This window comes from Onthophagus taurus, chromosome 8, assembly GCF_036711975.1.
Source record: "Onthophagus taurus isolate NC chromosome 8, IU_Otau_3.0, whole genome shotgun sequence".
NCBI classification, from domain to species: domain Eukaryota; kingdom Metazoa; phylum Arthropoda; class Insecta; order Coleoptera; family Scarabaeidae; genus Onthophagus; species Onthophagus taurus.
The window spans coordinates 4,696,663-4,723,718 of NC_091973.1; the positions used below are offsets into that span (position 1 = coordinate 4,696,663).

At 36.6% G+C, this 27,056-nt stretch overlaps 1 protein-coding gene across 3 annotated transcripts; it reads left to right on the forward strand.

Annotated features, from left to right (window-relative positions):
* The first annotated feature begins 5,382 nt into the window (after positions 1-5,382).
* On the forward strand, positions 5,383-25,497 carry LOC111425353 (COUP transcription factor 2). Of its 3 annotated transcripts, none has more exons than XM_071198414.1 (8): positions 5,383-6,212; positions 6,361-6,857; positions 7,503-8,306; positions 9,764-9,913; positions 14,713-15,011; positions 15,068-15,232; positions 15,298-15,379; positions 24,259-25,497. In XM_071198414.1, the coding sequence occupies exons 3-8, from the start codon at positions 7,997-7,999 to the stop codon at positions 24,522-24,524; spliced, it is 1,272 nt and encodes a 423-aa protein (XP_071054515.1). In that variant the 5' UTR covers positions 5,383-6,212; positions 6,361-6,857; positions 7,503-7,996; the 3' UTR covers positions 24,525-25,497. The 3 variants fall into 3 exon arrangements, with proteins under 3 accessions (XP_071054515.1, XP_071054516.1, XP_071054514.1); XM_071198415.1 differs by having other exon boundaries at positions 6,361-6,622; XM_071198413.1 differs by having other exon boundaries at positions 6,361-8,306.
* Positions 25,498-27,056: the final 1,559 nt, after the last annotated feature.

Below are 27,056 nucleotides of genomic sequence, written 5' to 3' on the forward strand. Positions count from 1 at the left end.
TCTAGTTCTAGGTCTAGTGTTAGACTAATTTTATTTGACACTGCGAAATATACTTTTGTATATTGCATCTTAAGTGAAATTCATTGTATGAAAAATTAATTAAATTTAAGCGTTTATATGAATTACATATGTAAAATTGAATACATCTTGTGTTGGAATGTGGTGTAAATCCTACCGAAATGACGGTTTTAGCTTTTGGGGGTCGTTCGGGCGTTTAGAGCGGCCCTTCGGGGAGTACATTTTGGGGTCCCCTGATCCGGCTGGCATTTAACGGAGCGTATGACTAATTGTTACGGCTTTACGCTCCCGTATAGCGGATATATGCCGTACTTACACATCGGTACGATTGAACACATTCATAGCACATCTAGCATAAATGTTAATACGCTAATCTCCCATTTGAGGCCGCCTCTACGGCCAGGAGGGTGGCGCGCCGGAACCAATACCGCATTATGAAGCAGCCACTTGATTGCGTTTTTCATAAACCCCCAAATAGGATCGCGCTCCCGTCACTCCTACGGCTTGCGCTAAGCCACATTAAACACTTAATACCACGAATATCACATCTGTAAGATGTCCATATACATTTTTTTTTGCTAACATCTTTTAGACAACCATTTTTACAAACTCCATTTTAACACTAAAGAAGTGTACACTACAGTGTAGTGTAGTGTCAATAAATAAAAGATTTTTTTTAAATATTGGTATGGTGTTGATATGGATATGGATATATAGCGTTTGATATCCAACCCCATATCCCATATAAATTATTATGTGCAGGTTTAATACTGGTCAATAAATCCTTTATGCTTAAGATAACCACAGCTTACTTAAAGATATATGAATTATTTTAATAATAAAAGTTAATACTTTTATAAATAATATGTAAGAAAATGAGGTATTAAAGTAGTGTTAGTTAAAGTATATGGTTGTTGAAGAAAGGTTTAATGTGAAAGTTTGGGGAGTAAAGTGGGGTTTATAGTGAATAAAATATTCATAGTGAGTTATTAAACGCTAAGTAATATTAGTGCGGCGAAATGATGGTTAATGTGGAGTGTGCCGATGTCACAATGACCAATGAGGCACTCTCCGACGAGACAATTCGAACATCTGCGCCCCGGGTCGGACAATTTCGAAATTAAACGAACGCCTGCGGTGGCGTACGGTTGATTTTTCGAAGTTGGACGAATGATACGTTTTCATTGTGATGGTCCCGGTAATGAGATGAAAATTGCGTGACGGGCAAAGGGTTCTGCCGGGTTGGAGTGTTAATATTCATGGCAGAACTTGCGTAAAGCGGGATTCTAATTCGTCCGACGCCTGTTAACGGGCGGCAGTGATACGCCGACGGCCCCGCTGACCATTGTCGGGATAATATAATCAAGTTAGCCCGCATGTGCTATTACGCAACATTAATCTCGATACGGACGAGACATTGCTCCCTTTTCTGCGTTTTATCTCGACCGGTCCGGCACTCGTTTATTAGATCATAACTTCATTATTCCACTTTGAAACTTATCGACCTGTCAACAGCTTTTACATCGTTAAAAAAAATATTATTGTACTTTAGTAAAAAAAATAAAATTGTGGGCAGATGTGGGAAAAGTTTGTGAACCTCGTCAATGTGATTACGAAAAGTCCATTTTTGACAAAGATATATACTGATTGAGGGGTGGCGGTCGCCGGACGTGAAATATATATGACAGATCACTTGGAGACCTCCGGGGACGCCTTATCGCGGGAGGGCGACTCGAGGGAGCCCTTTAATTCCTTTTTCGGTAAATTTGCATTTTATTGTAGAGGCTCGTGCGATAAACGGCGTGAAAACCGTACGCGTTTGAATTTGCGTTCGGAGGTTTCGGTAAGCGTTTTGCGGTTTCGGTGTAGTTGGTGCTTTTGAGGTTGGCTCGCTAAAATTATACGTCCATACGTGCATAGGCCAGATAGCGCGGTATTGTGCCCGTATCTAGCGGCAATATGTCTTACCTTCGCGATAAGATCTTCCCAAGTTGCGCGCCGCGGTAGATACCGCAACCCGGGCCCGTTGTCGCATTATCTTACCTCCGCTGGCTCGTTTAAAATTCTAGGTATTGTCCGGGACGACAAAACGAGAACCCGCCGCCCGAACTAAGTTATTCTACGGAGGCAAAAATTTACGACCGTCATGCTCTTTTAAGCTACATTATGTTTCCGTCCGTCATAGACGACAAATTGCGACCGCGAAAGATCGATATGGACCGACTCTGAGAGGACGTATCGAGGGCTTCTCTATATTAACAGGGGTAGCTAGCATTCAATCAGAGGTTGTCCCTGAGGGCCCGCGGGATTAGGTGACCTTGTGCCATGCCCATAATTACGCACAGCCACCCATGATGACTGCGCGACCCATCTAAATTAATAACTCCCATTGTCCGTGCGGAGTGCTCTTCTCTTCGCTTCTCTCCTCGAGGTTTGCATCTGCTCGCTTTTTGCTCTCGCCCTTTCCGCTAGATAAAGCGGCGACACACTCGCCCGTCGGAGTAATTAAAGACGCGCGTCTATTCCGTCGAGAGACTTCTGGGTTTTGTTCCTCCGGCAATAAAACTGACAAGAACTAAGTGGCCCACGTGCTCACACGAAAAAGATTAGATACGAGCAATAAGCGACGAGAGGAACCGTAATCCCAAGACAACTCCAGAAGTTACTACGGAAATCGATCCGAACGACTCTCTCTTACTACGTCTTCTTTACTCTCCACTCCACAACCACAAAGATCTGTCAAACTCTATCTAACTTCATCTAACACATTATCTAATTCAATACAACTTCTTAACACTATAATAAAAAAACATCAAAAAAATCTAATTAAATTAATGGTTGACTTTTACTATTCACTTTTTACCTTTAACCTTTTATTTACACCTTTTACTTTTACCTTTTACTTTTAAATACTTGTCCGTGCACAAAATACTACAAAAAATAATTTATTTAAAATTATTAGATATTTAAATTATTAAAAATTTCTTTCGTTTCGGCTTAAATAAGCCATCATCTGAAGGTTTCTACAAATAAGTATCAAATTATAATCAACTTTAAAGAATGAGGTTATGTATATTCCCTCTTGACACTAAATTTATTTATTACTTACATCGTCAGTGAATTTGGAGAAAAACTAACTATTAATAGGATGTATTTATCATATTATTCAAACATCAAAATTAATTTAATATTACATTAATAACAAACACCAAACGAAGGGTATCAAATTACAACTGGATAACTACAGGCGGCTTTTCGGACGTTTCCGGATTTCCGGTTTATAGCGCGCTCATAACCTAAATTCTTGTCCTAAGAAAAGGACATCACCGCCTGTAGTTATCCAGTTGTAATTTGATACCGTTCCTTTGGTGTTTGTTATTAATATAATATTAAATTAATTTTGATGTTTGAACATTACGATAAAAACACCATATTAATTAGATTAGTTAGTTTTTCTCCAAATTCACTGATGATGTAAGTAATAAATAAATATTTTAGTGTCATGAGGGAATATACATAACCTCATTCTTTAAAGTTGATTATCTATAATTTGATACTTATTTGTAGAAACCTTCTGATGATGGCTTATTTAAGCCGAAACATGTAAAGAATTCGAAATTAAATTCTATTCAATTTACCCTAAAATAATTTATTTAATTTATTATTAAGAAATAAAGGAGTTATAAAAGGAGTTAAGAGATCATGTACTACCGGTTATTGGGATAATGATCTTGCGGGTTGGTATACAGTGCGAAAGTGCACCTTGCTAAAGGACCAGACACGGTGGTACAATAAAGGATTAAGAGATCACGTGTCGCGTGGAGAAAAGAGAGGCCCGCGGCGAGGGTTGTCCCAGCATCCGTTCAACCCTTCTTGAAGGGTTGGTTGACAGGTGAAGCCGGGACCGGAGGCAAAAGCGTGCCGGCATTTAGTCACCTGCCCCCGTTTCTAATGGTAACCAGCGCCCCATTGGTCGCGGTGCGAATTAGGCGAATCGCGCGAGAACTTTTCGCGTAAAACCCCGTTTAATATCGACTTAATTAAGCATTCGGCGTACCTTTTCTTCGGGAAGAAGGAGCCTTTCACTGGCGAGCTTATCTGCGGAGGTCCTTTTGTGTCCCAATACTCCATCAAAATCCGCGGGAGGAGACAATGGCTCATCCTGGACGGAATCAGGCGTCCTTTCATCCGGCGAGGACCGCTCGCTCCTTTGGAAATCTCAACTCGGTCGAAATTAAAATTTATGCAAATCGAGTTTTCGATACCGGAAGCGGCCGGTGTCCGGAGCCGTTTTACGCTTTTGGGGAATTTTAACATATCTCACCCATAGATCTTCTCGGCTTTCCATGGGCTGAACGACCCGAATTTGAATTCCTATGGCCTCGGTCGCGTTATGCATATTTCCGAACCGTGGGAATCAAACTAGTCACCTTTGGCCCTTTGACGTCCCCTTTGTAACCTTCCTACTGTAGGTACAGGTTATTTATATTAGGGGCCACTTTTAGTACCTGATTTTTCGATTTATAATGGGCACCATTAGCCACTGGCTATTTTTGAATATTAATTTCAACGTCTCCTAACCGATTTCTGTTAGACGTTTAAATTCTATGGGTTTACGTTTACGTTCGGAATCACCTTACCCTTTTTCTATTTTATATTCGTAATGTATACTTTCCAGATAAGGGGATTAAACTTATGCATCATATCCACAAAGTAATTCTATCTTGATCTTTTTATGGAGGTGTCCCTTATGGAAATATAAAAGAAAATTATAATTTACAATTCATTTTTAACAAAATTCCCCATTTCAAATGAAAGTTAATTTAACCAACAATTTGTGGCATGAACAAATATCACTGCGACAGAAAAAAAATCATAAAAAGACTTAATTCAACTTTCTATTTTCGCAACTCTTCCTCATTTACAAGACTTATTTAAATTCTTTTTTAATAATTTGCTAAAAAACAATAATAAATGTAGAATGTTGAAATCAATAATAGGATGTATTAAAGTCGAATAATTATTGCATTGAGTAATGATTAAAAGTTGATAATTCGAAAGCAAGTTGTTGACATCAATTCAAGGAATTGTATTTTCGACTTTCTCGTTAAATATTACTTACGATTCGTGCAAATACAACTATAAATTGCAGTAAAACTAAACATTATATAAAAAAATTAAGAAAGGTAAATTTATAAGGTGTTTTTTTATAAATTATTTAAATTTTTATTAATTATTTATGTTAATGATGACATAAAATTGGAACAAAAATTCAAATTTGATTCCAAGTATTTATAAATAATTGAATCAAAACATTAATTTTTAATAGAAAATATCAAAGAAACAAATTGAAACTTCATTGAAATTTGAATTTCTAACAAGAAGATTAATAATAACTCAAAGAACTTCGAAATCTGATGAAATTGGAGAAACTTCATCAAAACTTAAAATAATAATCGAATTTTTAGGAATAAAATAAAAGAAAATTTTAAATGCACCAAAAAGCTTCAATTGAACGATGCGCGTTTCATGAAACTTCATTATAATCTGAATTTCTAACACGAAGATAATAATAACTCGAAGAACTTCATCGAAATCTAATGAAATTGAAGAAACTTCATCAAAATCTCAAATTATAATCGAATCTTTAGGAATAAAATATGAGAACTTCATTTAATCTATAAAATGTTATTACAATATTAAGTTTGATCACGATGGTTAATATAAACTCAAAAAACTTCATTGAAATCTGAGGAACATTACCGAAATATTAATTATTATGCTAAAAATTCAACTTAAACTTCAGTTAATAATAAAATTAAATTTAATCCCAAATAATAATAAATAAATTATTTAAGAACTTCATCTGAACATTAATTTTTAGATAAAAATTGGAAATCTACCATTACAACTTCATTGGAACCTTATCAAGACCAAGAAACTTCAACGAATTATCAAGTTTTAATCAATAATTTCTTTTTGTGTCATGAAACTTCATCAAATTTGCACTGGAAAATCCAAAATAATAATAAATTGGTTATGAGCTTCATCAGAGCATAAAACTTCATTATAACCCGAATTTCTAAGAAGAAATTGAACTCGAAACCAAACCAAATTGAAGAAACATCATCAACATTTCAAATATCGTCTGGATGTTTAATATTAAGCCATAAACTTCACTGAAATTTACGTAGGTAAGAATATCATCGACTTACAACTTCAACTAATATTCAATTGTAAACAAAACTGCACTGCAACCTAACCAAATCCAAGAAACTTCAACGAATTCTCAAGTTTTAATCAATAATTTCTTTTTGTTTCATGAAACTTCATTATAACCAGAATTTCTAAGAAGAAATTTAACTGGAAACCTATCCAAATTGAAGAAACATCACCAACATTTCAAATTTCGTCTGGATATTCAATATTAACCCAAAAAACTTCACTGAAATTTACTAATATGCAAAGAATATCATCGAATTATTAATTATTATTACAACTTCAACTAATATTCAATTGTAAACAAAACTTCAGTGAAACCTAACCAAATCCAAGAAACTTAATAATTCGTTTCATGAAACTTCATCAAAATTGGAATAAAAAGGTTTATATTTAATATTAAGAAATAATTTGAAAACTTCATTGGAACATAAATTTGATTAATCATGGATGCACAAAATCCTGTACATCCATGAAGTTGGATAACCTTAATTTATAACAACCGTTTTAATAAGAACTCAAAAAAACTTCGTTGAAACCAATTTCAAGCAAAAAGTACCACAATTGGTTTATGAAACTTCATCAAATCATAACTAAATCGAAGAATGACATATAATTAGGTATTAATAATAAATAATAAAAATATGAGACATATTATATAGAGGAATACATAATACCCATAATAACTATAAATTTAAAAGATAATTAAAGTAGATAGACAGGATGTTGGCTTTTATTCTGAAAAAGATTGAAATATCAAAGAAATTGCATCTGAGATTTTTTTATTGAGATATTGATTTAGGTCACGGGACGATGAACTGTTGATAATTATCACTTCCTTAAGAGATAATCGAGCCAATTATATATATAGGGTGATCAGCCTTCTTCTAAATACACTTGAAACGTCAAAAAATATTTCATCATGTCATAAATCACGAAACGATGAAGTGTTTATAATTATCACTACACACTGCAAAATATAATCATTGTATGTGAATCCCAAGACATTATTAATTATATATATATATATATATATAAACGTCAAGACGTGTGATTCTATAAATAATTTTAATTAGATTAAAAGTCGATAAGCACTAATATAAGGTCTTTATATTTTTTAAATAAGATGAAAGTTATCTTTATAGATATTGTCACTATGCACTTAAGAGATAGTCGAGTTATATGTATAGATATACAGGGGCTATTTTAAATTTCTTTGGAGTGAGATTGAGAGATCGTAGTGTTTGATTTTTTTATTTTTGTAGTGGGATGTTAGATTGAGTCGCGAAGAAGCGCGAAGCGATGGTAGAGTGTTGGTGCGAAGATGGGTTCGCGAGACGACCGCGAGAAGGTCTCGGAATCTGTGACCGAATTTTGGATAAAGTTGCGGGTTCGCATTCGAATTTAGTGCACATGATAGCAGACGTGGAAAGGATCCCCTCCACGGTTTCCAATCCCGCCTCTTGGCCTATCCTGACCCTCGTATGAACTTAGGACCTCCCTGTTACGCCCAGGCCAAGTTAGTGTCGGGGCCTCTCGCAAAAGGTCACCAGTAGAGGCGAGAAAGTTGTGAGGGTATGACCTATCACCTTCCATGCTCTGATACGTGCTCCGAAGTATCTGACTCGAAAAAGTTTTTTCCGTTTCGAAAAAAATCCCCGTTTCGCCCCAGTGCCAAATGTGCCGAGTCGCCAAAATGACGACCGAACTGAGTTAGGAATTTTGTAAAAAAATTTTTTGGCGAAATATCGCCGCCAACATGGCATTGGTGGCACCGTCTTGGAGAGAGCCGTCGCTCGTCAATCCGATCCCGACCAGTCTCAACACGTTGCCCAACGCTCTCAATCCCTTGCCAACGCCGCCGAATCTCAACCCTTTGCCTACCAACATCAACCCGATCACTCTTGACAATCCAGAGTTGTCGCTCAGCATCGCCAACCGGCAAACTCCGTCGCAGAACTCTCAGAACAGTGCGAACAGTAACAATGCCGACAAGAACCAAAATATTGAGTGCGTGGTTTGTGGTGATAAAAGTTCTGGAAAACACTATGGTCAGTTTACTTGTGAAGGTAAGAGTCACAACCGCTTTAATCGAAACATCCTTACACGTACGTTCAAATCACCACAAACGTCATATTTCAATACTATAAAAAACGTCACTAACATCAACCCATAAAACCCCAATGAGACAACCCAAAATTCAAAAATAACTAAAAACAACCAAAACAACTACAAAAATATCATATTTCTAAACAGTTAAAGAATCAAAAATAAGAAAATCGAACATTTCAAAATCTGTCAAAATCCCGAAATGATAAAAAAATGATGTCAAAACATCAAAAATCCATTTTCGAAACACTAAATATGTCACCATATTGATGACACGAACGATATGAAAATTGACATCAAAACCCAAAAACCAAAAAAAATGCAACACAATCTTCAAATTGATCTTTTTCTCAATCCCCCTTTAAAATACGTCACTATGCTACTACAAGATCGCAGATACGAAACCCCAAAATTAGAAATAGAACCGAAAAAAAGTATCAAATACCATCCTTATTTTCTTTTAAATCTTTCCTTTTCTTTCCATACAACGTTTAAAACAGACTAAATACATCGTTAAATTTCGTAATCCATCTTTAATCTTCTATCGTCTCACATCCATGAATAACAAAGCGAAAAGTTTTGCTTCTTAAAAATAAATTTTTTTCCTAAATAAATGAAATTAAACTAATTCAACAACCCTATCTTTTCCACCTTAACATGTCCTTATGAATAACAAAAGGGTGATGAAACAAAGAATCTGACAACCTCCGTCCCAATTCAACCCTAACATTGTATAAGCAGATTCGACCCCCCATACGAGATCACCCTAATATCTTATTATATAGATTAAACCAGCGAAATATGATAAGTTAGTTTCAAAATGAACAAATGCGAAATGAACAATCGAAATGGGTTTGTTGAAGGACAGTGAAAGTAATAGCTTTGTTCATATCTTAACAGAAAAAAAATAATGAGTCAATTTCTCTTTCTAATCGAACGTCATGGAAAGATTGTTGCAATCTTTATACTAATTGTTGTAAACATGTTGAAAATTATTTATTTCTTTTTTTAAAATTGATTAATCCATCTTACAAGGACACAAATCGTCTGGGTCGTAGCTTTTACTTCATATTACTTCCTATATGGATAAAGAATAAAGGGGACGGGAACCTTTTTCCCTCTGACCCGTCATTTTGATAAATATAGTCGGAAATGATAGACGACTGAATTGCGCTCAGATTTTTATAGTTTTATTGCCCGAAATGTTTTTATAAACCACCATTTTTCTCCGGTATTCCCCCAAGACCCATCACAACCCCGCAGCTTCTACCGCTAACGACAGTCGCGGTTTCTCTTCGCGCAAGATAAACAGCACTTACTCGCGATAAAATACCCAATTTACAAATAACAAATTTTTGATAAAAAAATTTCATTGCCAAGACGTCCGGGAGAAAAAAAAGTTTTTTCTTGGTTTCAGGTTGCAAATCATTTTTTAAAAGAAGTGTGAGAAGGAACTTAACATATTCCTGTAGAGGTAGCCGAAATTGTCCAATAGATCAACATCATAGAAACCAGTGTCAGTACTGTCGGTTACGTAAATGTATGAAAATGGGCATGAGGAGAGAAGGTAAAAGGCATTAACGTGTTTTGGTCGCGAGCGGGGCCGGATAAAAAAAATAAACGAAAATTGAGCCCGGCTTGCGTTCGACAAGAAATAATATATTTCTAACGCATTCCCGCGCCGCTGACCGGCGTGGCCATTAATCTTAAGGCGGTTGTTAATGTATGCACGCGGTAAGCTCGCCTTTAGGTTTCGGGACGGCCCTTTGTGCCCCTACGGTCAAGTATTTGTATATTAAACCGATCAATCATGCGAAGAATGGCCCACAATAGAATGTCCATACTGTTACCCTCCGTGTGTGTATAAGAATATTTTCATGGGTGCTTCGGACCTCGACTTTTACTTTACCTACGTAGATAAACTTTTTCAAACCGTGAGAAATTGAAAACAAAAAATATTATCTTTTAATATCCTCAAACATCTTCATTATATTCTTTAAATTATATCAGTTTAACCAAAAAATAGTAAATTGGGTTTGGTTAAATTTAAATAATTAAAATCCATATTAACACATATCTTTCTGCAAACATTCTACATAATGTGGTGATGATCTATGTATTCTACGGACTACTTGGAGATAGTCTCAAGATACTACACCCCTATTTGTAAGCAGATAATATCTAGATAATTTGTATGTTCGTGAAATGTTGTGCATAACGTTTAAATATACTTGATGATATCTAGATAGCTTTATTTACAATGTTTTTGTACATATTCTTATTTTTTTACATAAATTGGCCCAAAAAATACTCTGTGCATACAGATAGTACCAATATCCGTGCCAATAAAATAGCACCTTAGACAGTCTATATGTTCTGGATATTTTGCGAAGAATCTGCAGATTGGTTCAAAATAGATCTGGGCAGAGTATCTTTATGTAGACTGTCTGTACTACATTCTTAATACTGTTCTATCTCCATACTATATATATATATATATCGTGCATATTCTGTCGATCATTTGCAGATTAGTTCAAAATCGACTTCGACACACTATTTTTATGCAAATAATGTTTACGGTCTGCATACAAATACGCTGTAGATAGTCCTAGATCAGTCTCAGGTAAAGTAACTCTATGCACATACTCTCTAAATACTCTGCAAACGATCTACATAATTTGGAGATGTTCTAAGTATTCTACGGACTACCTGGAGATAATCTCAAAATAGTTCCGTATCAGATAATTTCTACTACACCCCTATTTATAAGCAGATAATATCTAGATAATTTGTACGTTCGTGAAATGTTCTGCATAACGTTTAAATATACTTATTAACTTGCAGAGTACCTATAGATGATATCTAGATAGCTTTATTTTCAATGTTTTTGCACATATTCTTATTTTTTATATAAATTGGCTCAAAAAATACTCTTATACTCTTCTTTGCATACATATAGTCCCAAGACAGTTTGTATGCTCCGAAGATGTATTGTGTATTCTGTTAAATATCTGCACAGTTTAAAAATAGATTCGTGCCAATAAAATAACACCTAGACAGTCTGCATGTTTTGGATATTTTGTGGAGAATCTGTAGATTGGTTCAAAATAGATCTGGGCAGATCTATCTAGGCTCTGCATATTCTATCGACCATTTGCAAATTAATAAAAGTGAAGAGAAATAAATGTCGTACTTTAACGATGTTATCTTTATTATTATTTTTTGGTTTTTACTGGTTTCGGCTTGACGCCATCCTCAGGAAACCACGTTATATGATTTCTTTTCTATTCTTAAACATAACATTTGGTTTCTCGATTCTTTTTTAAGTTAAATGTATTTGTTTAACGTTCAAATCACTAAAAATTAAATTTTTATGTAAATCCACGTTGTTCTTAGTGTCTGTTAATTCTCTCCACTTTTATTAAACACACGGTGATAAAAAGGAATCAAACAAACGTAAACATTTGCAGATTAGTTCAAAATCGACTTGGACACACTATTTTTATGCTAATAATGTTTACGATCTGCATACAAATACGCTGTAGACAGTCCTAGATCAGTCTCAGGCAAAGTAACTCTATGCACGTACTCTCTAAATACTCTGCAAACGATCTACATAATTTGGAGATATTGTAAGTATAATACGGACTACCTGGAGATAATTTCAAAATAGTTCCGTATCAGATAATTTCTACTACCCCCCTATTTGTAAGCAGATAATATCTAGGTAATCTGTATGTTCTTGAAACTTTGTGCATAACGTTTAAATATACTTATTAACTTGCATAGTATTTATAGATGATACACATACTCTTATTTTTTTATGGCAGTCTACATGTTCTGAATATTTTACGAAGAATCTGCAGATTGGTTCAAAATAGATATGGGTAGAGTCTCTTTATATAGACTGTCTCTACTATATTCTTAATACTGTTCTATAATATATAGATTGTGCATATTCTGTCGACCATTTGCAGATTAGTTCAAAATCGACTTGGACACACTATTTTTATGCAAATAATGTTTACCATCTGCATACAAATTCGCTGCAGGTAGTCCTAGATCAGTCTCACGCAAAGTAACTCTATGCACATACTCTCTAAATACTCTGTAAACGATCTACATAATTTGGAGATGTTCTAAGTATTCTAGGGACTACCTGGAGATAACGTCAAAATAGTGCCTTATCAGATAATTTCTACTACTCCCCTATTTGTAAGCAGATAATATCTAGATGATTTGTATGTTCGTGAAATGTTGTGCATAACGTTTAAATATACTTATTAACTTGTAGAGTATTTATAGATGATATCTAGATAGCTTTATTTACAATGTTTTTGCACATACTCTTATTTTTTTAGATCCGTGCTAATAAAATAGTTCTGAAAATTCTGCGGAGCATCTGCAGATTGGCTCAAAATAGACTTGGACACACTATCTTTATGCAAATAATGTTTACTATCTGCATACAGATAGGCTGTAGACACAGTCTGTATGCTCTACAGATATTCTACATCAGTCTATCAGGCATACTCTCTAAATGTTGTATATACTCTAGTGAACTCTAAATACTCTGCAAACGATCTGTGTATTCTGTAGAAAATCTCGAGTTAATAAACTTACTATGTAGATGCCTTACAGAGTATCTTTAAACAAGCTATATAAATAGAAAATGTAGATATAATTTGAAATATATTTCATTTATTATAATGAATAAGGAATTTTGTTTCAAAAATAATACTTATCAGACATTTTAAAAACATGCTGATAATTTCATGATGATCTTATTAATTGATGTACTAAAAATATTTTTAGCCAAATTTTTTATTCAAAATTTTTTTTTTCAAATTTAATTATAATAAAAAATACTTAAAAACTAAAGAAATGATGAATAACATACAAAATATTTTCTTCTAAGTTGGTTGGTAGTTTCTAGAAAGCGATTTATCGAAAGTCATAGTAGCAAAGACGACGCAATAAATAACTGAAACCCATATTATATCATTTGGTTATGACGCGTTTGGATTGATAACCTTTCGGCCCGTTGTAGTAACATTTATATTTGTAATAGTATACGACGCTATTTAACCTAGTTGGGACCGCGACGAGACACCGAACAATGAACGACGAACGTCCCCTGCGGAATAACGGATATATAAAACAGCCCCCAGGCAAAGAAAAGGTCGAGCATGACACCTTGGTGAGGGGTGCGAGATACGTGTTACGCTGACCAGTGTCCGGTGAATATGCAAAATACCCATGGACAGCTTTAAGGGATTTATTCAAATGAAGCGTCGGGGAGGGTCTCCCGTGGGAACGCGTAGACCATTTGGGAATTTTGCGAAAAAACGATCGCAAATTGTCGGCGACGAACGCGCATCTTATCAAAATTGTTTTTTCACCATTTCATTATCGGCCGTTTGCGTTTCGCAAGACGTACGATAAGCGCCGCTCCGGGAACAACATGTTTGTCGTCTTATAATTATTGGAGATGTTGAGGGGTTCTTCGATTGCTTGCTGTTGGGCAGCGTCGCCGTCGCCGTCGCCACACCACCGAAAGACGCGCGGTGGCCGCTTCACGAAAATAGCACCGGATGACTTCATTCTTCGTGGCATTTGACTGTGTGGCCACAGATCTCTCATATATACGCCGTGGTCGGTTGCTTCGAGGTCAGGGTCACCTGAGGTCAGTTTCCCACGATTCCTGTACATAGCAACCGTACTCTATACAATTTAATCCGAGATTCGTGCATTAAAGCTCTGCTCGTCGCGGTGTACCAAATATTTTACCGGCCCGCGGCTTCTCGCCTCGTTTTGGCACGTGTACGTCTTCTCTATACCACTTTTAATGTCACCTTTACGACTACCACGAACATTCAATTTATTATTCTTATAGTTTTTTTAGCATATTTTGTAATTAATATATCGAATTTTTTTAGAAACCATCAAATCAATATCAATAAATGAAACCTCAACGTATAATTGATACAATTACATTTAATTTTCTAGAACCCAACCCAACCTAATTGAAAATAATTTCTAATAAAACTTTTTTTATTTCGTGTTGTTTATCAACGGTGGTTTTTAATTATACCATAAACCAAACCCAATTTTCAAGATACTTTTTAAAATAGTTGTGTTAGATGAAACAAAAAAGTAGTTCTTTGAGTATAGTCTGGACATTGCGGGGGCCCAACGGCCGTAGAAGCCCCATAACGAGCGCCGGAAGGGGTCATCAATCCCAGTAATCAGCGTTAATTCACACGTCAAAACCGATACAAATGGTCTCGGCCGTTGGTGATGGATGGCGCGGCCGTTCTTCGCGAAGATCATGAATTTTTCCGACGCCGCGCGTTTCTTTTTTAGCCGTCCAGCGGGGAAGAGTACCGCCGTCGCAGCCCGCCCTCCCGGGCATCCCCAATCAATTCCTGAACACCTCAGACCCGGTCACGACGTCCCTCAGCAACCACAGCTACCTCAGCAGTTACATCTCCCTGCTGCTACGGGCCGAACCATATCCTACAAGTCGGTATGGACAATGTATACAGGCCAACAATATCATGGGCATCGACAATATTTGCGAACTTGCAGCTAGACTACTATTTTCGGCCGTCGAATGGGCTAGGAATATACCTTTCTTTCCAGATCTACAAGTTACAGATCAAGTAAGAAGCAAATTGATGATTTTATTAAGTGTTTATTTAATGTAATGTATTTTCAGGTGGCGTTATTAAGATTAGTATGGTCAGAATTATTCGTCCTAAATGCTAGCCAATGTTCGATGCCGTTGCATGTAGCACCACTGATAGCAGCTGCCGGACTTCACGCATCGCCAATGTGTGCAGATCGCGTGGTGCAATTTATGGACCACATCAGAATATTCCAGGTAATTTCCCGTTGGAAGATAAAACGGTGAAGTATCGCAAACTGAGTCGTTTTGTATTGTTATAGGAACAAGTGGAGAAACTGAAGGCGCTGCACGTGGACTCCGCGGAGTATTCCTGTCTGAAAGCCATCGTCCTATTCACGACAGGTAAGCGCGCCCCCATTCCATTAGGGTTAAAAACGTCGCTTTTCTCTTTTGTCTTTTCTTGGTGACTCTAGTTCAAAATTATCAAATAGGACTTGTAAAATAAAGGCTGTAATAATAGTGGAAATATGTTTTTAAATGTCGTGAGTGGTGATTTGAAAATCATTATTTGGAACCCTTAAAGTGCATTTCCTGTCCGGACGTCGTGGCTTTTGTTTGAAATTGAATAAAACAGACAGTAAACAAGCGAAAAAAACAACATCAACAACAGTTATAAATCATGCAAAGTTATTGTAGCGACCGTTTTTAAATACAATAGATTGTTATGGTCGAACGGTCGCGAAAAAAGAACGGCAACGGTAGCGACACCTGCTCGAACTATAACCTACCACCTCGCGACTGCCGGCGCGAAAGAAATAATTAGGCCCAGATGGGCGAGTATTTTCTGATTTTCTGGCCGCTCCGACTGTACACGTAGAGTGTACCGGGTCGTCGCGCGATGCTCTTTCTGCTAGGTATTGTACCGAATAAAGTGCTACGTAGCAGTGGTACCGATAGAAGCACTTGGGCACCGTGTCTTGGGTCTCGCAGCGTAGCGGAGTGGTCTCCGTGACCAAGCAAGTCACGACCTTTTGTAACCTAACCTGCTCACGGGTTCACACACGAGGGAAGCCAGATTTACAAGGTACAAAATTACTGATCATAAACTGTCCCGCTACGGGCTCCCAAAGCCGCTTCTTCTTATTCTTCTTCTTAGACTTCTTCGCCATTCCACAACATCAAATTTAAAATTTTTTTGGTTATAAATATAATATATGTATATGAATTTTTTTTAGTATACATTGGGTGGTGTAACAGTTATGTTTATACACTGACGAACAGAATGCCCCCTGTCCGCTAATGAGAGGTGGAATATATAACGGAGAGGATTAGTTAACGGCTAACGACATCACACGGTTGAATAAACGGTTCGTTAGCGCCCCGCGACGTGCAAATGTAAACGACCAAAACTGGACGATACGGTTTTAAACGTTCGATGTCGAAGAAAAAGACTTAAAAAAATGCGGTGACAAACAGCGAGGGTGGGCCGGAAGCGGTCCCGCAGATACGGACCGGGGATCCCCCCGGTATCCCCGTTCTCCCGCCGCGGAAGGTCAGGACGACTGATAAGTTTTCAATTTAAATTATACACGCCGCGCTGTTCTATCGCCCGCTGACCAACCCTTGGCGCGTTCGGCCAGCTCATCTGTTTGTCCAATCTCTTTCAGAACGCCTCCGCTGACATTTCCATGTGAATGGTATCTGACCGCGTTCGTTCCGCGATATTTTCAAAAAAAAAAAAATAAATAAATATAACGCTACAATTGTTACCAAACACAAACAATTTTGGATTAATGGTTTTTTGGACAAAGAAAAGTAATAAAATCAAAACTATCGGATTATTCGAGAATAGTATATATGCAGATTTTTATATTAATATTCCCTTCAGGGTGGATTTTTTGGGGGTTAGGGCTAATCATAATTTGACTACAATATGTCACATCGTGACTAACAAGGGATAAGGAAAGTCCACCGTCTTTTTTGGGGTGGCCACCCCTCGGACGTGGGGTTACTTTTTCTGGCCGAGAATTCATATTTCAATATTCGCGAATATCGTGAAAACCACAGATTACCACCAGTAATTATCCACTTTTGGGGGTCCCTCGAAAATTAGGGGGGGTTGGACGTGTATAAGTATTCGGGGATCCGTTTCCGATGCAATCGGATTTTATGCACGAATTAACGAACGCCGAATATCATCGCGTTATTGGGAACATCCGTGTCAGCAGTATTTGCTGATGGTAATCTCTGTCGCTGGCGTTTGCCAAAAATTATTTATTATTTAATATCGTCGATGATTCCCAAACGTAAAATAAAGGATTAATCGTCGAAAATTGAAGTGTATAAACGATTTTATAAATTCAAAAGAACTAAAGAAGAGTATACAATTTTCTTCTTAGTGCGCACGTTCACCTGGCCACGAACGAAATCGTACTCAAGTTAGAGCGACTTAACCTCGTTGACCTTTCGGCAGTCGAGAATTGCGCTGATTCCTTAGGCTAAGTATAGATGATCGAAAAATTCCAACAGAGTGATTAGTTCTTGATTGAATCCCCTCTATAAATACGGACCGTTTAATTATAGCCATTCTTTCAGTATTTCGTCGTCCTTTTTCGTGCCTCCCTACCGACAACGACGCTCTAAAATCTCATAACACCTCAAAACACCTCAAAACAACAAAGAAAAAACCCAATCTTAACACAAATTGAATATTTTCTTGAAAGGGTTCAAAAATAAGATTTGGAAGGCTCCAAACAAGTTATAATGAATATCGATTTTTAGATTTAGTCCTCTTACGGTCCCGCTGTGGTTTATCACATAAAAGTAGGGTGAGATCTCGTGGCGTGGGGTGAGTTTTGTTGTAACAGCACACAGCAAATCTGTGGCTTTTAATTTTTAGGGATGTAGCCGGCGGCAAGTGCGGACTGGAAGGGTGAATAATCTATCGCGTTGACAGTGACACTATGCACCCTGATAAGAACCCAAAGCTTACCCGACTTACCAGCTTTCAAATTCAAACTTGAAAACGTTTAACTACTATTTTAGTAAAAAAAAATGGAATTAAAAAGTATTTTTCTTCGGCGAATTCGAGTGGTTTAAAAAAGAAATAGTTTAACTCGTGGATGTTAATGTCACCGACAAATCTTCGAAAAATCAGATGGTGAAAAAAGTCTGGCCTACTTTGTTATGCACCCCACCGGCAGGAGCGCACTATTTCATTGTGATTTATCCGCACTCTACCGTTGGAATAGCGAAAAAACCGAGCGTGAATCAATCAGCCATTATTTTAGACACGATCCTGCAGGAGATAGATAAAGCATCTTGACCAGGTGAACGTATAAGAAGTGGATCTCCAAAAACGGCGTGGGCTACACGAAACACGATTAAAGACAAGTGTTACTTACAATTTAGCCCGTAATTAGTGGTGTAGCAAAGTTTAATTGTTGAAAAACGGCAGCTGTACGACAAACGATAAATGCAGCGGCGAAATTACATAATTGTTCATTAAGGTCCCATCGAGGGGGACCTAAAAATAATTCTAACGCGCGGAGGTCCTCTACTTTACCCGCCGGTTTAACCGATATACCAAAGATTGCGTTCTTTTTCTTCGTTTTCTTTCGCGTAATGACTCGTCGTTAATCCCCTACCGGCACCGAAATGAATTAATTTATCACATAACAACTTTACCATTATGATTTCGATTTAATCTTATATCATATTTATAACGATTATAGAATTCGATTCAAATACCATAAATACACATTAATGTCTAAACGTTAACAATTATCTAATTAAAATTAAATTGTTTTTTAACAATATCTATACCTACGTCATAAAAGTCATCAGAGTATAACATTGCTAACTGTACATGATTTGAACTACATGGTGATTCCAATCCAAATTAATGAAATCTGAAATCAAAATTCAGGTTCAAGCAACCTCGGCTAAATTCAGAATTTAGCAGAATAATTAAATTCAGAATATTAGTTGCAAAGCCGAGGCGCTACAATGATAACTGTTAAAGATAGAGAGTGTTAGAGACTGATCTGAAGAAGACATTTCCACAATATCTGCTGCCTCATCTTTGTCAAAATGTTCCACATCTGCAACTAGTCACCCTAAAATGTGCAATTTATGATTTTGCTATCGATTTCTATAACTACTTATGCATTAACTTACTGGAGCTACTTCCTGTAGTAAATTTATTGTATCTCTAACAGCTTCAAGGACATCAAAGTTTTTTCACATCTTAATTTTTCCCTTAATATACTTAGCGGAATGTTATTTTAGTGAAATCTTACTGAGTGCTGCAGCTATTCCTTCTTCCGTTGATACAACAGAATTGAGCAAACTGTTTCTATACTACAGTTTGGTGAGCCTTAAAATATTTTGGTCCATGGGTTGTATTAAAGTCGTAACATTAGGTAAGAATTTACAAAAAGCATCCCATCTTGAGTCCTCAGTTCTGTTGCTGGTGCTCCTGAGTGCGCAGAAAACATCTCACCTACGAATTGTGAAATATAATCAGCCTTATGAAATAAACGGCAGATAATTTTAACTTTTATTGCAGGTACAAAATGTTGAAAAAATCATTCCTTAAAGAGTTCCCTGGTCATCCCCGCATTCTTAGTGCTTTTGTACAGCAATGAGTTGTTAAAATTCCTAAAATACATATAAGTACGAAGGCTTTCACAGCCGGTATTAATTAAACTAAAACTAGAACTAACACTAGACCTAGAACTAGAATCATTCGGGCTTAGCCGTCTTGAAAGACGTGCGGCTAAACCCGAATGTTTCTAGTTCTAGGTCTAGTGTTAGTTCTAGTTTTACACTAGCAGTATCACTAGAACTAACACAAGACCTAGAACTAGAATCATTCGGGTTTAGCCGCACGTCTCTCAAGACGGCTAAACCCAAATGATTCTAGTTCTAGGTCTTGTGTTAGTTCTAGTGATGGTGCTAGTGCAAAACTAGAAGTAACACAAGACCTAGAACTAGATTCATTCGGGTTTAGCCGTCTTGAGAGACGTGTGGCTAAACCCGACTGTTTCTAGTTCTAGGTCTAGTGAGAGTTCTAGTTTTGCACTATCACTATCAATCACTAGAACTAATACAAGACCTAGAACTAGAATCATTCGGGTTTAGCCGTCTTGAAAGACGTGCGGCTAAACCCGAATGTTTCTAGTTCTCGGTCTAGTGTTAGTTCTAGTTTTGCACTATCACTAGAAGTGACTTCGATCTTGTTTCTGAAGAAGGTTGCAACATGGCATCCGAATCGTCAAACATTTTTTCAAAAGACGCACGGCTTAACTCGAAAGTTTCTAGTTCTAGGTCTAGTGTTAGTTTTAGATTTAGTTTAATTCCTAAAACACCTTGGATTTTTTGATTTCATTATCACCTTCAACTTATGTAATCCTTCGAAAATTTTAATCCAGAGTAGTTTTTTCTGCTAATGCTTTAGGTCATGTTCTTAAATCATACGTTTTAGATCCTCTGCATCTGGGTTGGCCGATAATTTCTCCCCTGCGATTTTTAAAAACCTTAAACCACGACGGTGTTTCAATCTTTACAGCCAACCATCTCTGACCACGAAAGTATCAATATTCAATTGTTTTTATTTATTTATTTATTTATTTCATGTGGGTACAGAAACAGGTCGAACCCAATAATACTGTACCACAAACAACCAATTGTATACAAATAAAATAGAATTACAGTTCACAATAATAATAATAATGAATTAACATTAATGGTACAAAAGTGATTCAAAAGGAAAAAAACTAAAACTAAGTTTAGGTGATATAAATATATCATATATCAAATATCAAATGAACGCTCGAGGCAACACACCAACTGCAGCAAAGAGCAGTTTTTTAAATGCATAGAAAGAATGCTGAAACAGATCTATGTTAACACGATTTGCCGATCTTGCCATTCTCAATAAAGGAGAGTTTTGACAGGCATTGGTTCTAGGAGTAGGTGTCATAAATAGAAAATCAAAGCGAAGTAATCTCGGAGGAACGTGAACACATATAGAACCAACAAGCATTGGAGAATCACACTTGTTGTTCAAAAGTTTGTAAAAATATAATATATCCCCACAAAAGCGACGCTGGTTGAGGGTTAACATACGAAAAGAAGTGCAAGTTGATTCGTAATCAATGTATTGAATGGAAAATTTAAAACAAAGGTATTTGAGGAATTTAGATTGAATACGCTCAATTCTAAATTTATACGAGGGATACTGAGGATTCCAAACGACGCTGCAGAAGTTAAGTGTGCTGTAAACATAAGCAAAATAGAGATTTCTAATTGCAGCAATGTTTGAAAAAGCTACCGTTGATCTCATAATAAATCCTAACATACGCCAGGCTTTGGAGACAACAGTATCGATATGTTTATCAAATAATAATTTATAATCAAATGTAACACCCAAATCTCTAATAAATGAGACACGTTGCAACCTCTCACCAGCGACGCCATAATTGTAGTGGATTGTGTTAGAGAAGGAAATAACATTACACTTTGATAAGTTTAATGAAAGGCGATTATTTAAGCAAAAAGCATGTAGATTGTTTAAGTCAGATTGCAGTTTAGAACAATCAAGAGGTGAGGAGATACGGAGAAAGAGTTTTAAATCGTCAGCATACATTAAACATTGGGCATAATTAACGACGTCAAATATGTCGTTAACATAAATATTAAATTAGATGGCTACCCTGTGGAATACCAGAAGGAACCGACACAGGATTAGAGAAAAAAACATTAACCGAAACAATTTGGCATCTCTCCTTCAGATAGGAAGCAAGCCATTACAAAAGATTTCCCTGAACACCAAACTTCTTTAGTTTGAACAGAAGTAAGTTGTGATCCACCCGGTCGAAAGCTTTACTAAAATCCGTATAAACCGAATCAACCTGAGAAGAATCATCCAGAGTAGATAAGATATACTGAGTATATTCAAGCAAGTTACTCTCCACCGAGCGACCAGCAAAAAAAACCATGTTGTCTAGAATTGATTTTAGACTTAAGGGCAAAGAATAGACGTGCATGAACTACTTTCTCAAACACTTTCCCAAATGCTGGCAAAATAGATATGGGGCGGTAATCGGATATAGCACCACGGTCCCCAGATTTAAAAATGGGAAGAACAAAAGCCCGCTTCCACAATAAAGGAAAGACACCCATTATCAATGAAACATTAAATAAAATAGTTAAAGGAAGGGACAGAGAGTGTGAACATTCCTTGATTAAAATTGATGGAATACCATCAGTACCTATACTGCTGTAACCCTGATGCCCATCAGGGCCTCCTCAACCTCAATTCTGTCAAACTGCATCTGACTCAAAGGAAGGGTATCCATTTCTATACAATCTACATTCTGCTGGATTGGAGCAGGATCCACAAAAACCGAAGAAAAGAAATCAGCAAACAATGAGCATACTCCGACACCATCGCCGACAACAGTTCCATTCCATGACATCGTAGAAGGAATGACATCCGCACGCTTCTTAGACTTAGTAAAACCCCAAAACACCTTTGGATCAGATTGCATATTACTTTCAGCTCTTCTAACATACTGTCCTGTACTGTATACATCATGTAATTGTGATGGATTAGATACGTTTTGAATTGATTTTTGTGTTGTTTTCTGTTGCCTTTAGTTGCAGCATATTTCTCGAAATTCGTGAATTCTTTTCTCTTTCTGTGAAAAACCAATTGTACAATTTCTCTTCTAAAAGTGAAAATGCTGACTTTTTCAAGGTGCACTTTTTTGATGGTTTTAGCGTGTGAGCAATTGTTGATTTTGAAACTCCGTATTTTTTAGGTAACGAACATTCCTCTTTTACCTTCTTCGATTATATTGACTTTTTCTCTTAAACTAAAAAAATTCTTTAATTTCCCCTTCTAAGCATTCATAGCACAATGTATTTACATAGGAGGCACATTCACAGCTACTTTTATACACACGATATGTTGAATGTTCTTCAAAATACAAAATAAGTGGTATCCACGAGCAGTATAAGCAACCTCAGCTAAATTCAGAATAGAGAATATAAGATTCGCAGCTACAATAGAAGATACGGAGCGATTGAAAGAGTTGTCAAGGTCGCTTGCGGCCGAGGCGCTACAATGATAACTGTTAAAGACATTAAAGCGCCTATTAATATCATATCAACCGGAAACTGGAGTATACATTGAGATGTTATGATTAATATATACAAATATGTATATATATTATATAGTTAGGTAACGGATATTAGAATAGATATGTAATAAAATTTTTTGATTGGTTTTAATGTAAAGAAAGTAAATCGTAAGCAAGTAGAGAGTTGGCTGGATTCTGGTCGAAGCCATCGGGAACATAGAAAAGGCGTAGCAGAGACTGCTCGACAAGTACTACCCTATTGTACTGGAAGCTATTAGTCGGAATTTATTACGATCCCAACACATTTCGCCTCCTAACATGCGAACGCAACTCGGGGATTTAGCAAATTTGTCTCCAGGCCGGGGAAAGAACACGGTCGTTGATTGTGCGCCGATCCATCATTCAAGGTCCGGTATAGAACGGTGACGTCCGGTGACCGCCTATCGGGCACGTTATCCACGGAATATAAACCTCAAATTTAGCACGCATCTGGCCGAAAAGCGTTTAGGAATGTTGGGGGCGTGACCAGCGTCCGTATTTATAACGCACTTTTCGGGGCTCACATCGACATTTTTACAAGGGAAAAGGTCAGATGGGGTTAATTGTTCGGAATTATTGCTCGGAAGGGACAGCTTAGTCCCCTAATAGTCTAAAATCTGACCTTTCGATAGGTCAGCATGCCTCGCCACCTTAACGGTACGTTACGGCCCGTAAAGAAGCGCGTTATTAACGAATAAAGATAGATGGCTGAACGAGACGCCCTATTAATGGCAAATTGCAAATCGTCCGGCAATTTGTCCACTCTCCCGCGGGGAGGACGCCGTGTTCGATTTTAATGGCTAAAACACTATGACACGCGTCAAATATACCTGACAACTCACTCTTTCTATGTTGATACCCGCCAATATCGGTTTTATCGCCACAACGTCCTCTTTGACACGATCCGACACTCGACGGCCCGATTGACGCTCTCTTTACGCCCCCAGGAAGCACTTTGAACAACGCCATTTCACGGTCTTAATTTATTAAAGCATGCATTAATTTTTTTCCAAAGTATATTTTAAAAATTCCTTTAGATTTAAAATTTAAAAGTATCAGTTTACAGATTTATTTTTAATTTTTTTATTTCAGATGCTTGTGGTTTAAGTGATGTAGCCCATATAGAATCAATTCAAGAAAAATCTCAGTGCGCCTTAGAAGAGTACTGTAGGAGTCAGTATCCTAACCAACCGACGAGGTTTGGTAAGCTTTTATTGAGATTGCCAAGTTTAAGAACCGTAAGTTCGGCAGTGATTGAGCAGCTGTTCTTTGTACGACTTGTGGGTAAAACGCCCATAGAAACATTGATAAGGGATATGCTGCTGTCGGGAAGTTCATTCTCCTGGCCATACATGTGATACTTAAAACTATACTAGGCCACTAGTCAAAAGTTACGAATTTTAATACCTAACGAACGCGACGACTTATAGGTACGTACAAAAAATAAATAAAAAAGAGCCGACTAGTCAACGCGAACAGCTCAGCCTCTTTGAAAGAATTTAAGAAAGGAGGCCGGAACGAAAGGTACCTAACATATCACGAACGATCTTCGAAAAAGAAATAAATAAAAAAAACTAAATAAATGACTAAATGTATAGATTACGAGAATAAAATAAAATTTTAATAAAAATAAATTGAATAAAGCAACCCGAATGTTCCTTTTTATAATAACGAGAAGAGTACATAAGTAATTAATAGAAAAGCCGATAAAAAAATGATTTCAAGTGCGAGATTGTCGAGGGAAATATAGTTGTAAATGTGTAATTTAAAAATTTCGTTAAGGAATCTAAGTGTAAAAAAAGATTTTTAGGTAAGGTAGAGATTGTAAATTTTGTGCATACAAATAATATATACTTATTGAAACATTATCGCCCGTTCGCGTTGTGTGTGTGTTTTATTTTAGGTCGATCGCCAGTGTTCATTGATTTTTTATTATTATTATTATTGTTGTACGTTGTTGCTGTTTTTTATTTGTTACATCGATATTTATACTCTTACCCCAATTTCTGTTTTTTTTTCTTTTGTCACCTAAAAATTATACACATCAAGTAACTAAAAAAATTAATAAAAAATTATTTTAAAAATTTATATAATTTCTTAAGCAGATTATTATTTGTTACTTGTATGTACGAAAAGATTCTGTACACGGTGACTAATTATTATTATATCTTTCTTTAGCCGTACTTATTTCACTTCCGTGCTGTTTTTTAATACGTTGTTATCCACTAGGCCAGTGCCAAAGTTACAAAACTTAATGATATTTACTTAAAAATCGTCTTGTAAATAGTATGTAAACGATAAGCGAATAAAATGACTGTATTTATAAAGAAATGAGATTTTTATTTTCAAGATTTAAATATTACCCCGAATGTATTAAACGAGCTTTTAACGATACGTTTCGTGATGTTCGTGTTAAATGTCGTAGAATATCTTTCCTTTCTCGGTAAATACGTCTCAACGAAGAGGCGACAATCGAATGAATTTCGACGAGTGACAGCGGAGCAAAAGACTTTATCTAAGTTTTTTTTTTCTTTTTTTTTAAAGGGAACGCGTGCGTCGATTCCTTTAAAAATTCAAACAAGGGCAAAATGAAAAGCTGTCAATCACAACGCGCATCCTTTGTTGCGTTAAGGTCAAAAGTCGAGGAGATAAAAAGTCCATTTCCGTTTCAAAACCGGGTGCAACAGAAAACGTACATGCAGAGGTAATAATTAATCTAAATCTGTCCGAGATTTCGGATTTCGGCCCTAATGATAAACGAAATTGATAGTTTCTCGTGTTTGTTGAACGAAAAATTTGTCACCTTTTGGTCGGGCGGTTAAACATTTAGGATCATTAGGAGATTGTGGGAAAAAGAGCAACATCTGCTCCATGTTCATCGTCGGGCTTCGCTTTATTAGCGGCCTCTTGGCGCCAATATTGTTGACGGACGGTCAACGGAATGCAAGTCGTTTATTAGTGTTAACTAAAGGTCAATTAATATTAGAGATTGGAAACAATTGGACTCGAAACGCGCCGATTGCGTCACGTCTCGTATTTAAATTTTATTCGATGCTCGCAATTAACAGCCCGCATTCAGAAACGTAAACCTAATCTAAATTATACACACACAACAACTACGGCCACTATTCCCTATTCTATACTCACTATTTATCTCTTTACATCTCATCAATAAAAGAACAAAAAAATATATAAACGTCACCAACTATTAAAACTGTTAAAACGAAACTCATCATAATCAATCATTTTATTTTCTATTAATATAAATTTAAATTGTTGTTAATTTAAATTTTTTTTTTGATTTAAAGACTTGTTTATGAAAACCATATTTTAAATCAGATCTTGTAAAAGTAACTTCCTCGATCTTAATAAACCCCTTGATAAAGATAAAGTTACCCTTTTAACTGAGAACCCTTGTAATAACTGTTGAGCAGAATCTAATGTAATTAGATTTTTGATTCAACTTTTTGATAAATTTTTTTTGTCAAATAAAAATAAAAAAAAGTTGAATCGTTTAAAAAAGTTAAAAACAAAAGGAGTATAGAAAATGAGTAAGAGAAGAGAATAGAACTTTTGTAGTCGAGGTAGAAAGGAAAAATCTTGCAAATCAATCGCCGACGAAGGAGGGGTTCTTGATATACAGAGAGCTTGTAGGTGGGCGTGTATCTATTGACACTTTTCTAGTGACCAATCCGGGTAGGTCAGCACGTTGTCATGGAAACACTCTTTTGTCTAAGTCGTCGCGATTTTAAAATCCGGCAGAACTCGTGCAGTGGCCATCGCGCGTCGCGACGCCCGGAACGGCGGCGGCGGTGAGCCCGGAAACGCGCGCCGACGCCCGCACACATTTTCATCGCCATTACCCGATTCAAATCATCGACTTTCAGCGG

Excerpts from the sequence above, each read along its gene's own strand:
- LOC111425353 (XM_071198413.1), top strand. The coding sequence starts at position 7,997 with ATGGCATTGGTGGCACCGTCTTGGAGAGAGCCGTCGCTCGTCAATCCG. Across the intron at positions 15,012-15,067 it reads ATCTACAAGTTACAGATCAA|GTGGCGTTATTAAGATTAGT; the intron begins GTAAGAAGCAAA and ends ATGTATTTTCAG. Across the intron at positions 15,233-15,297 it reads ACCACATCAGAATATTCCAG|GAACAAGTGGAGAAACTGAA; the intron begins GTAATTTCCCGT and ends GTATTGTTATAG.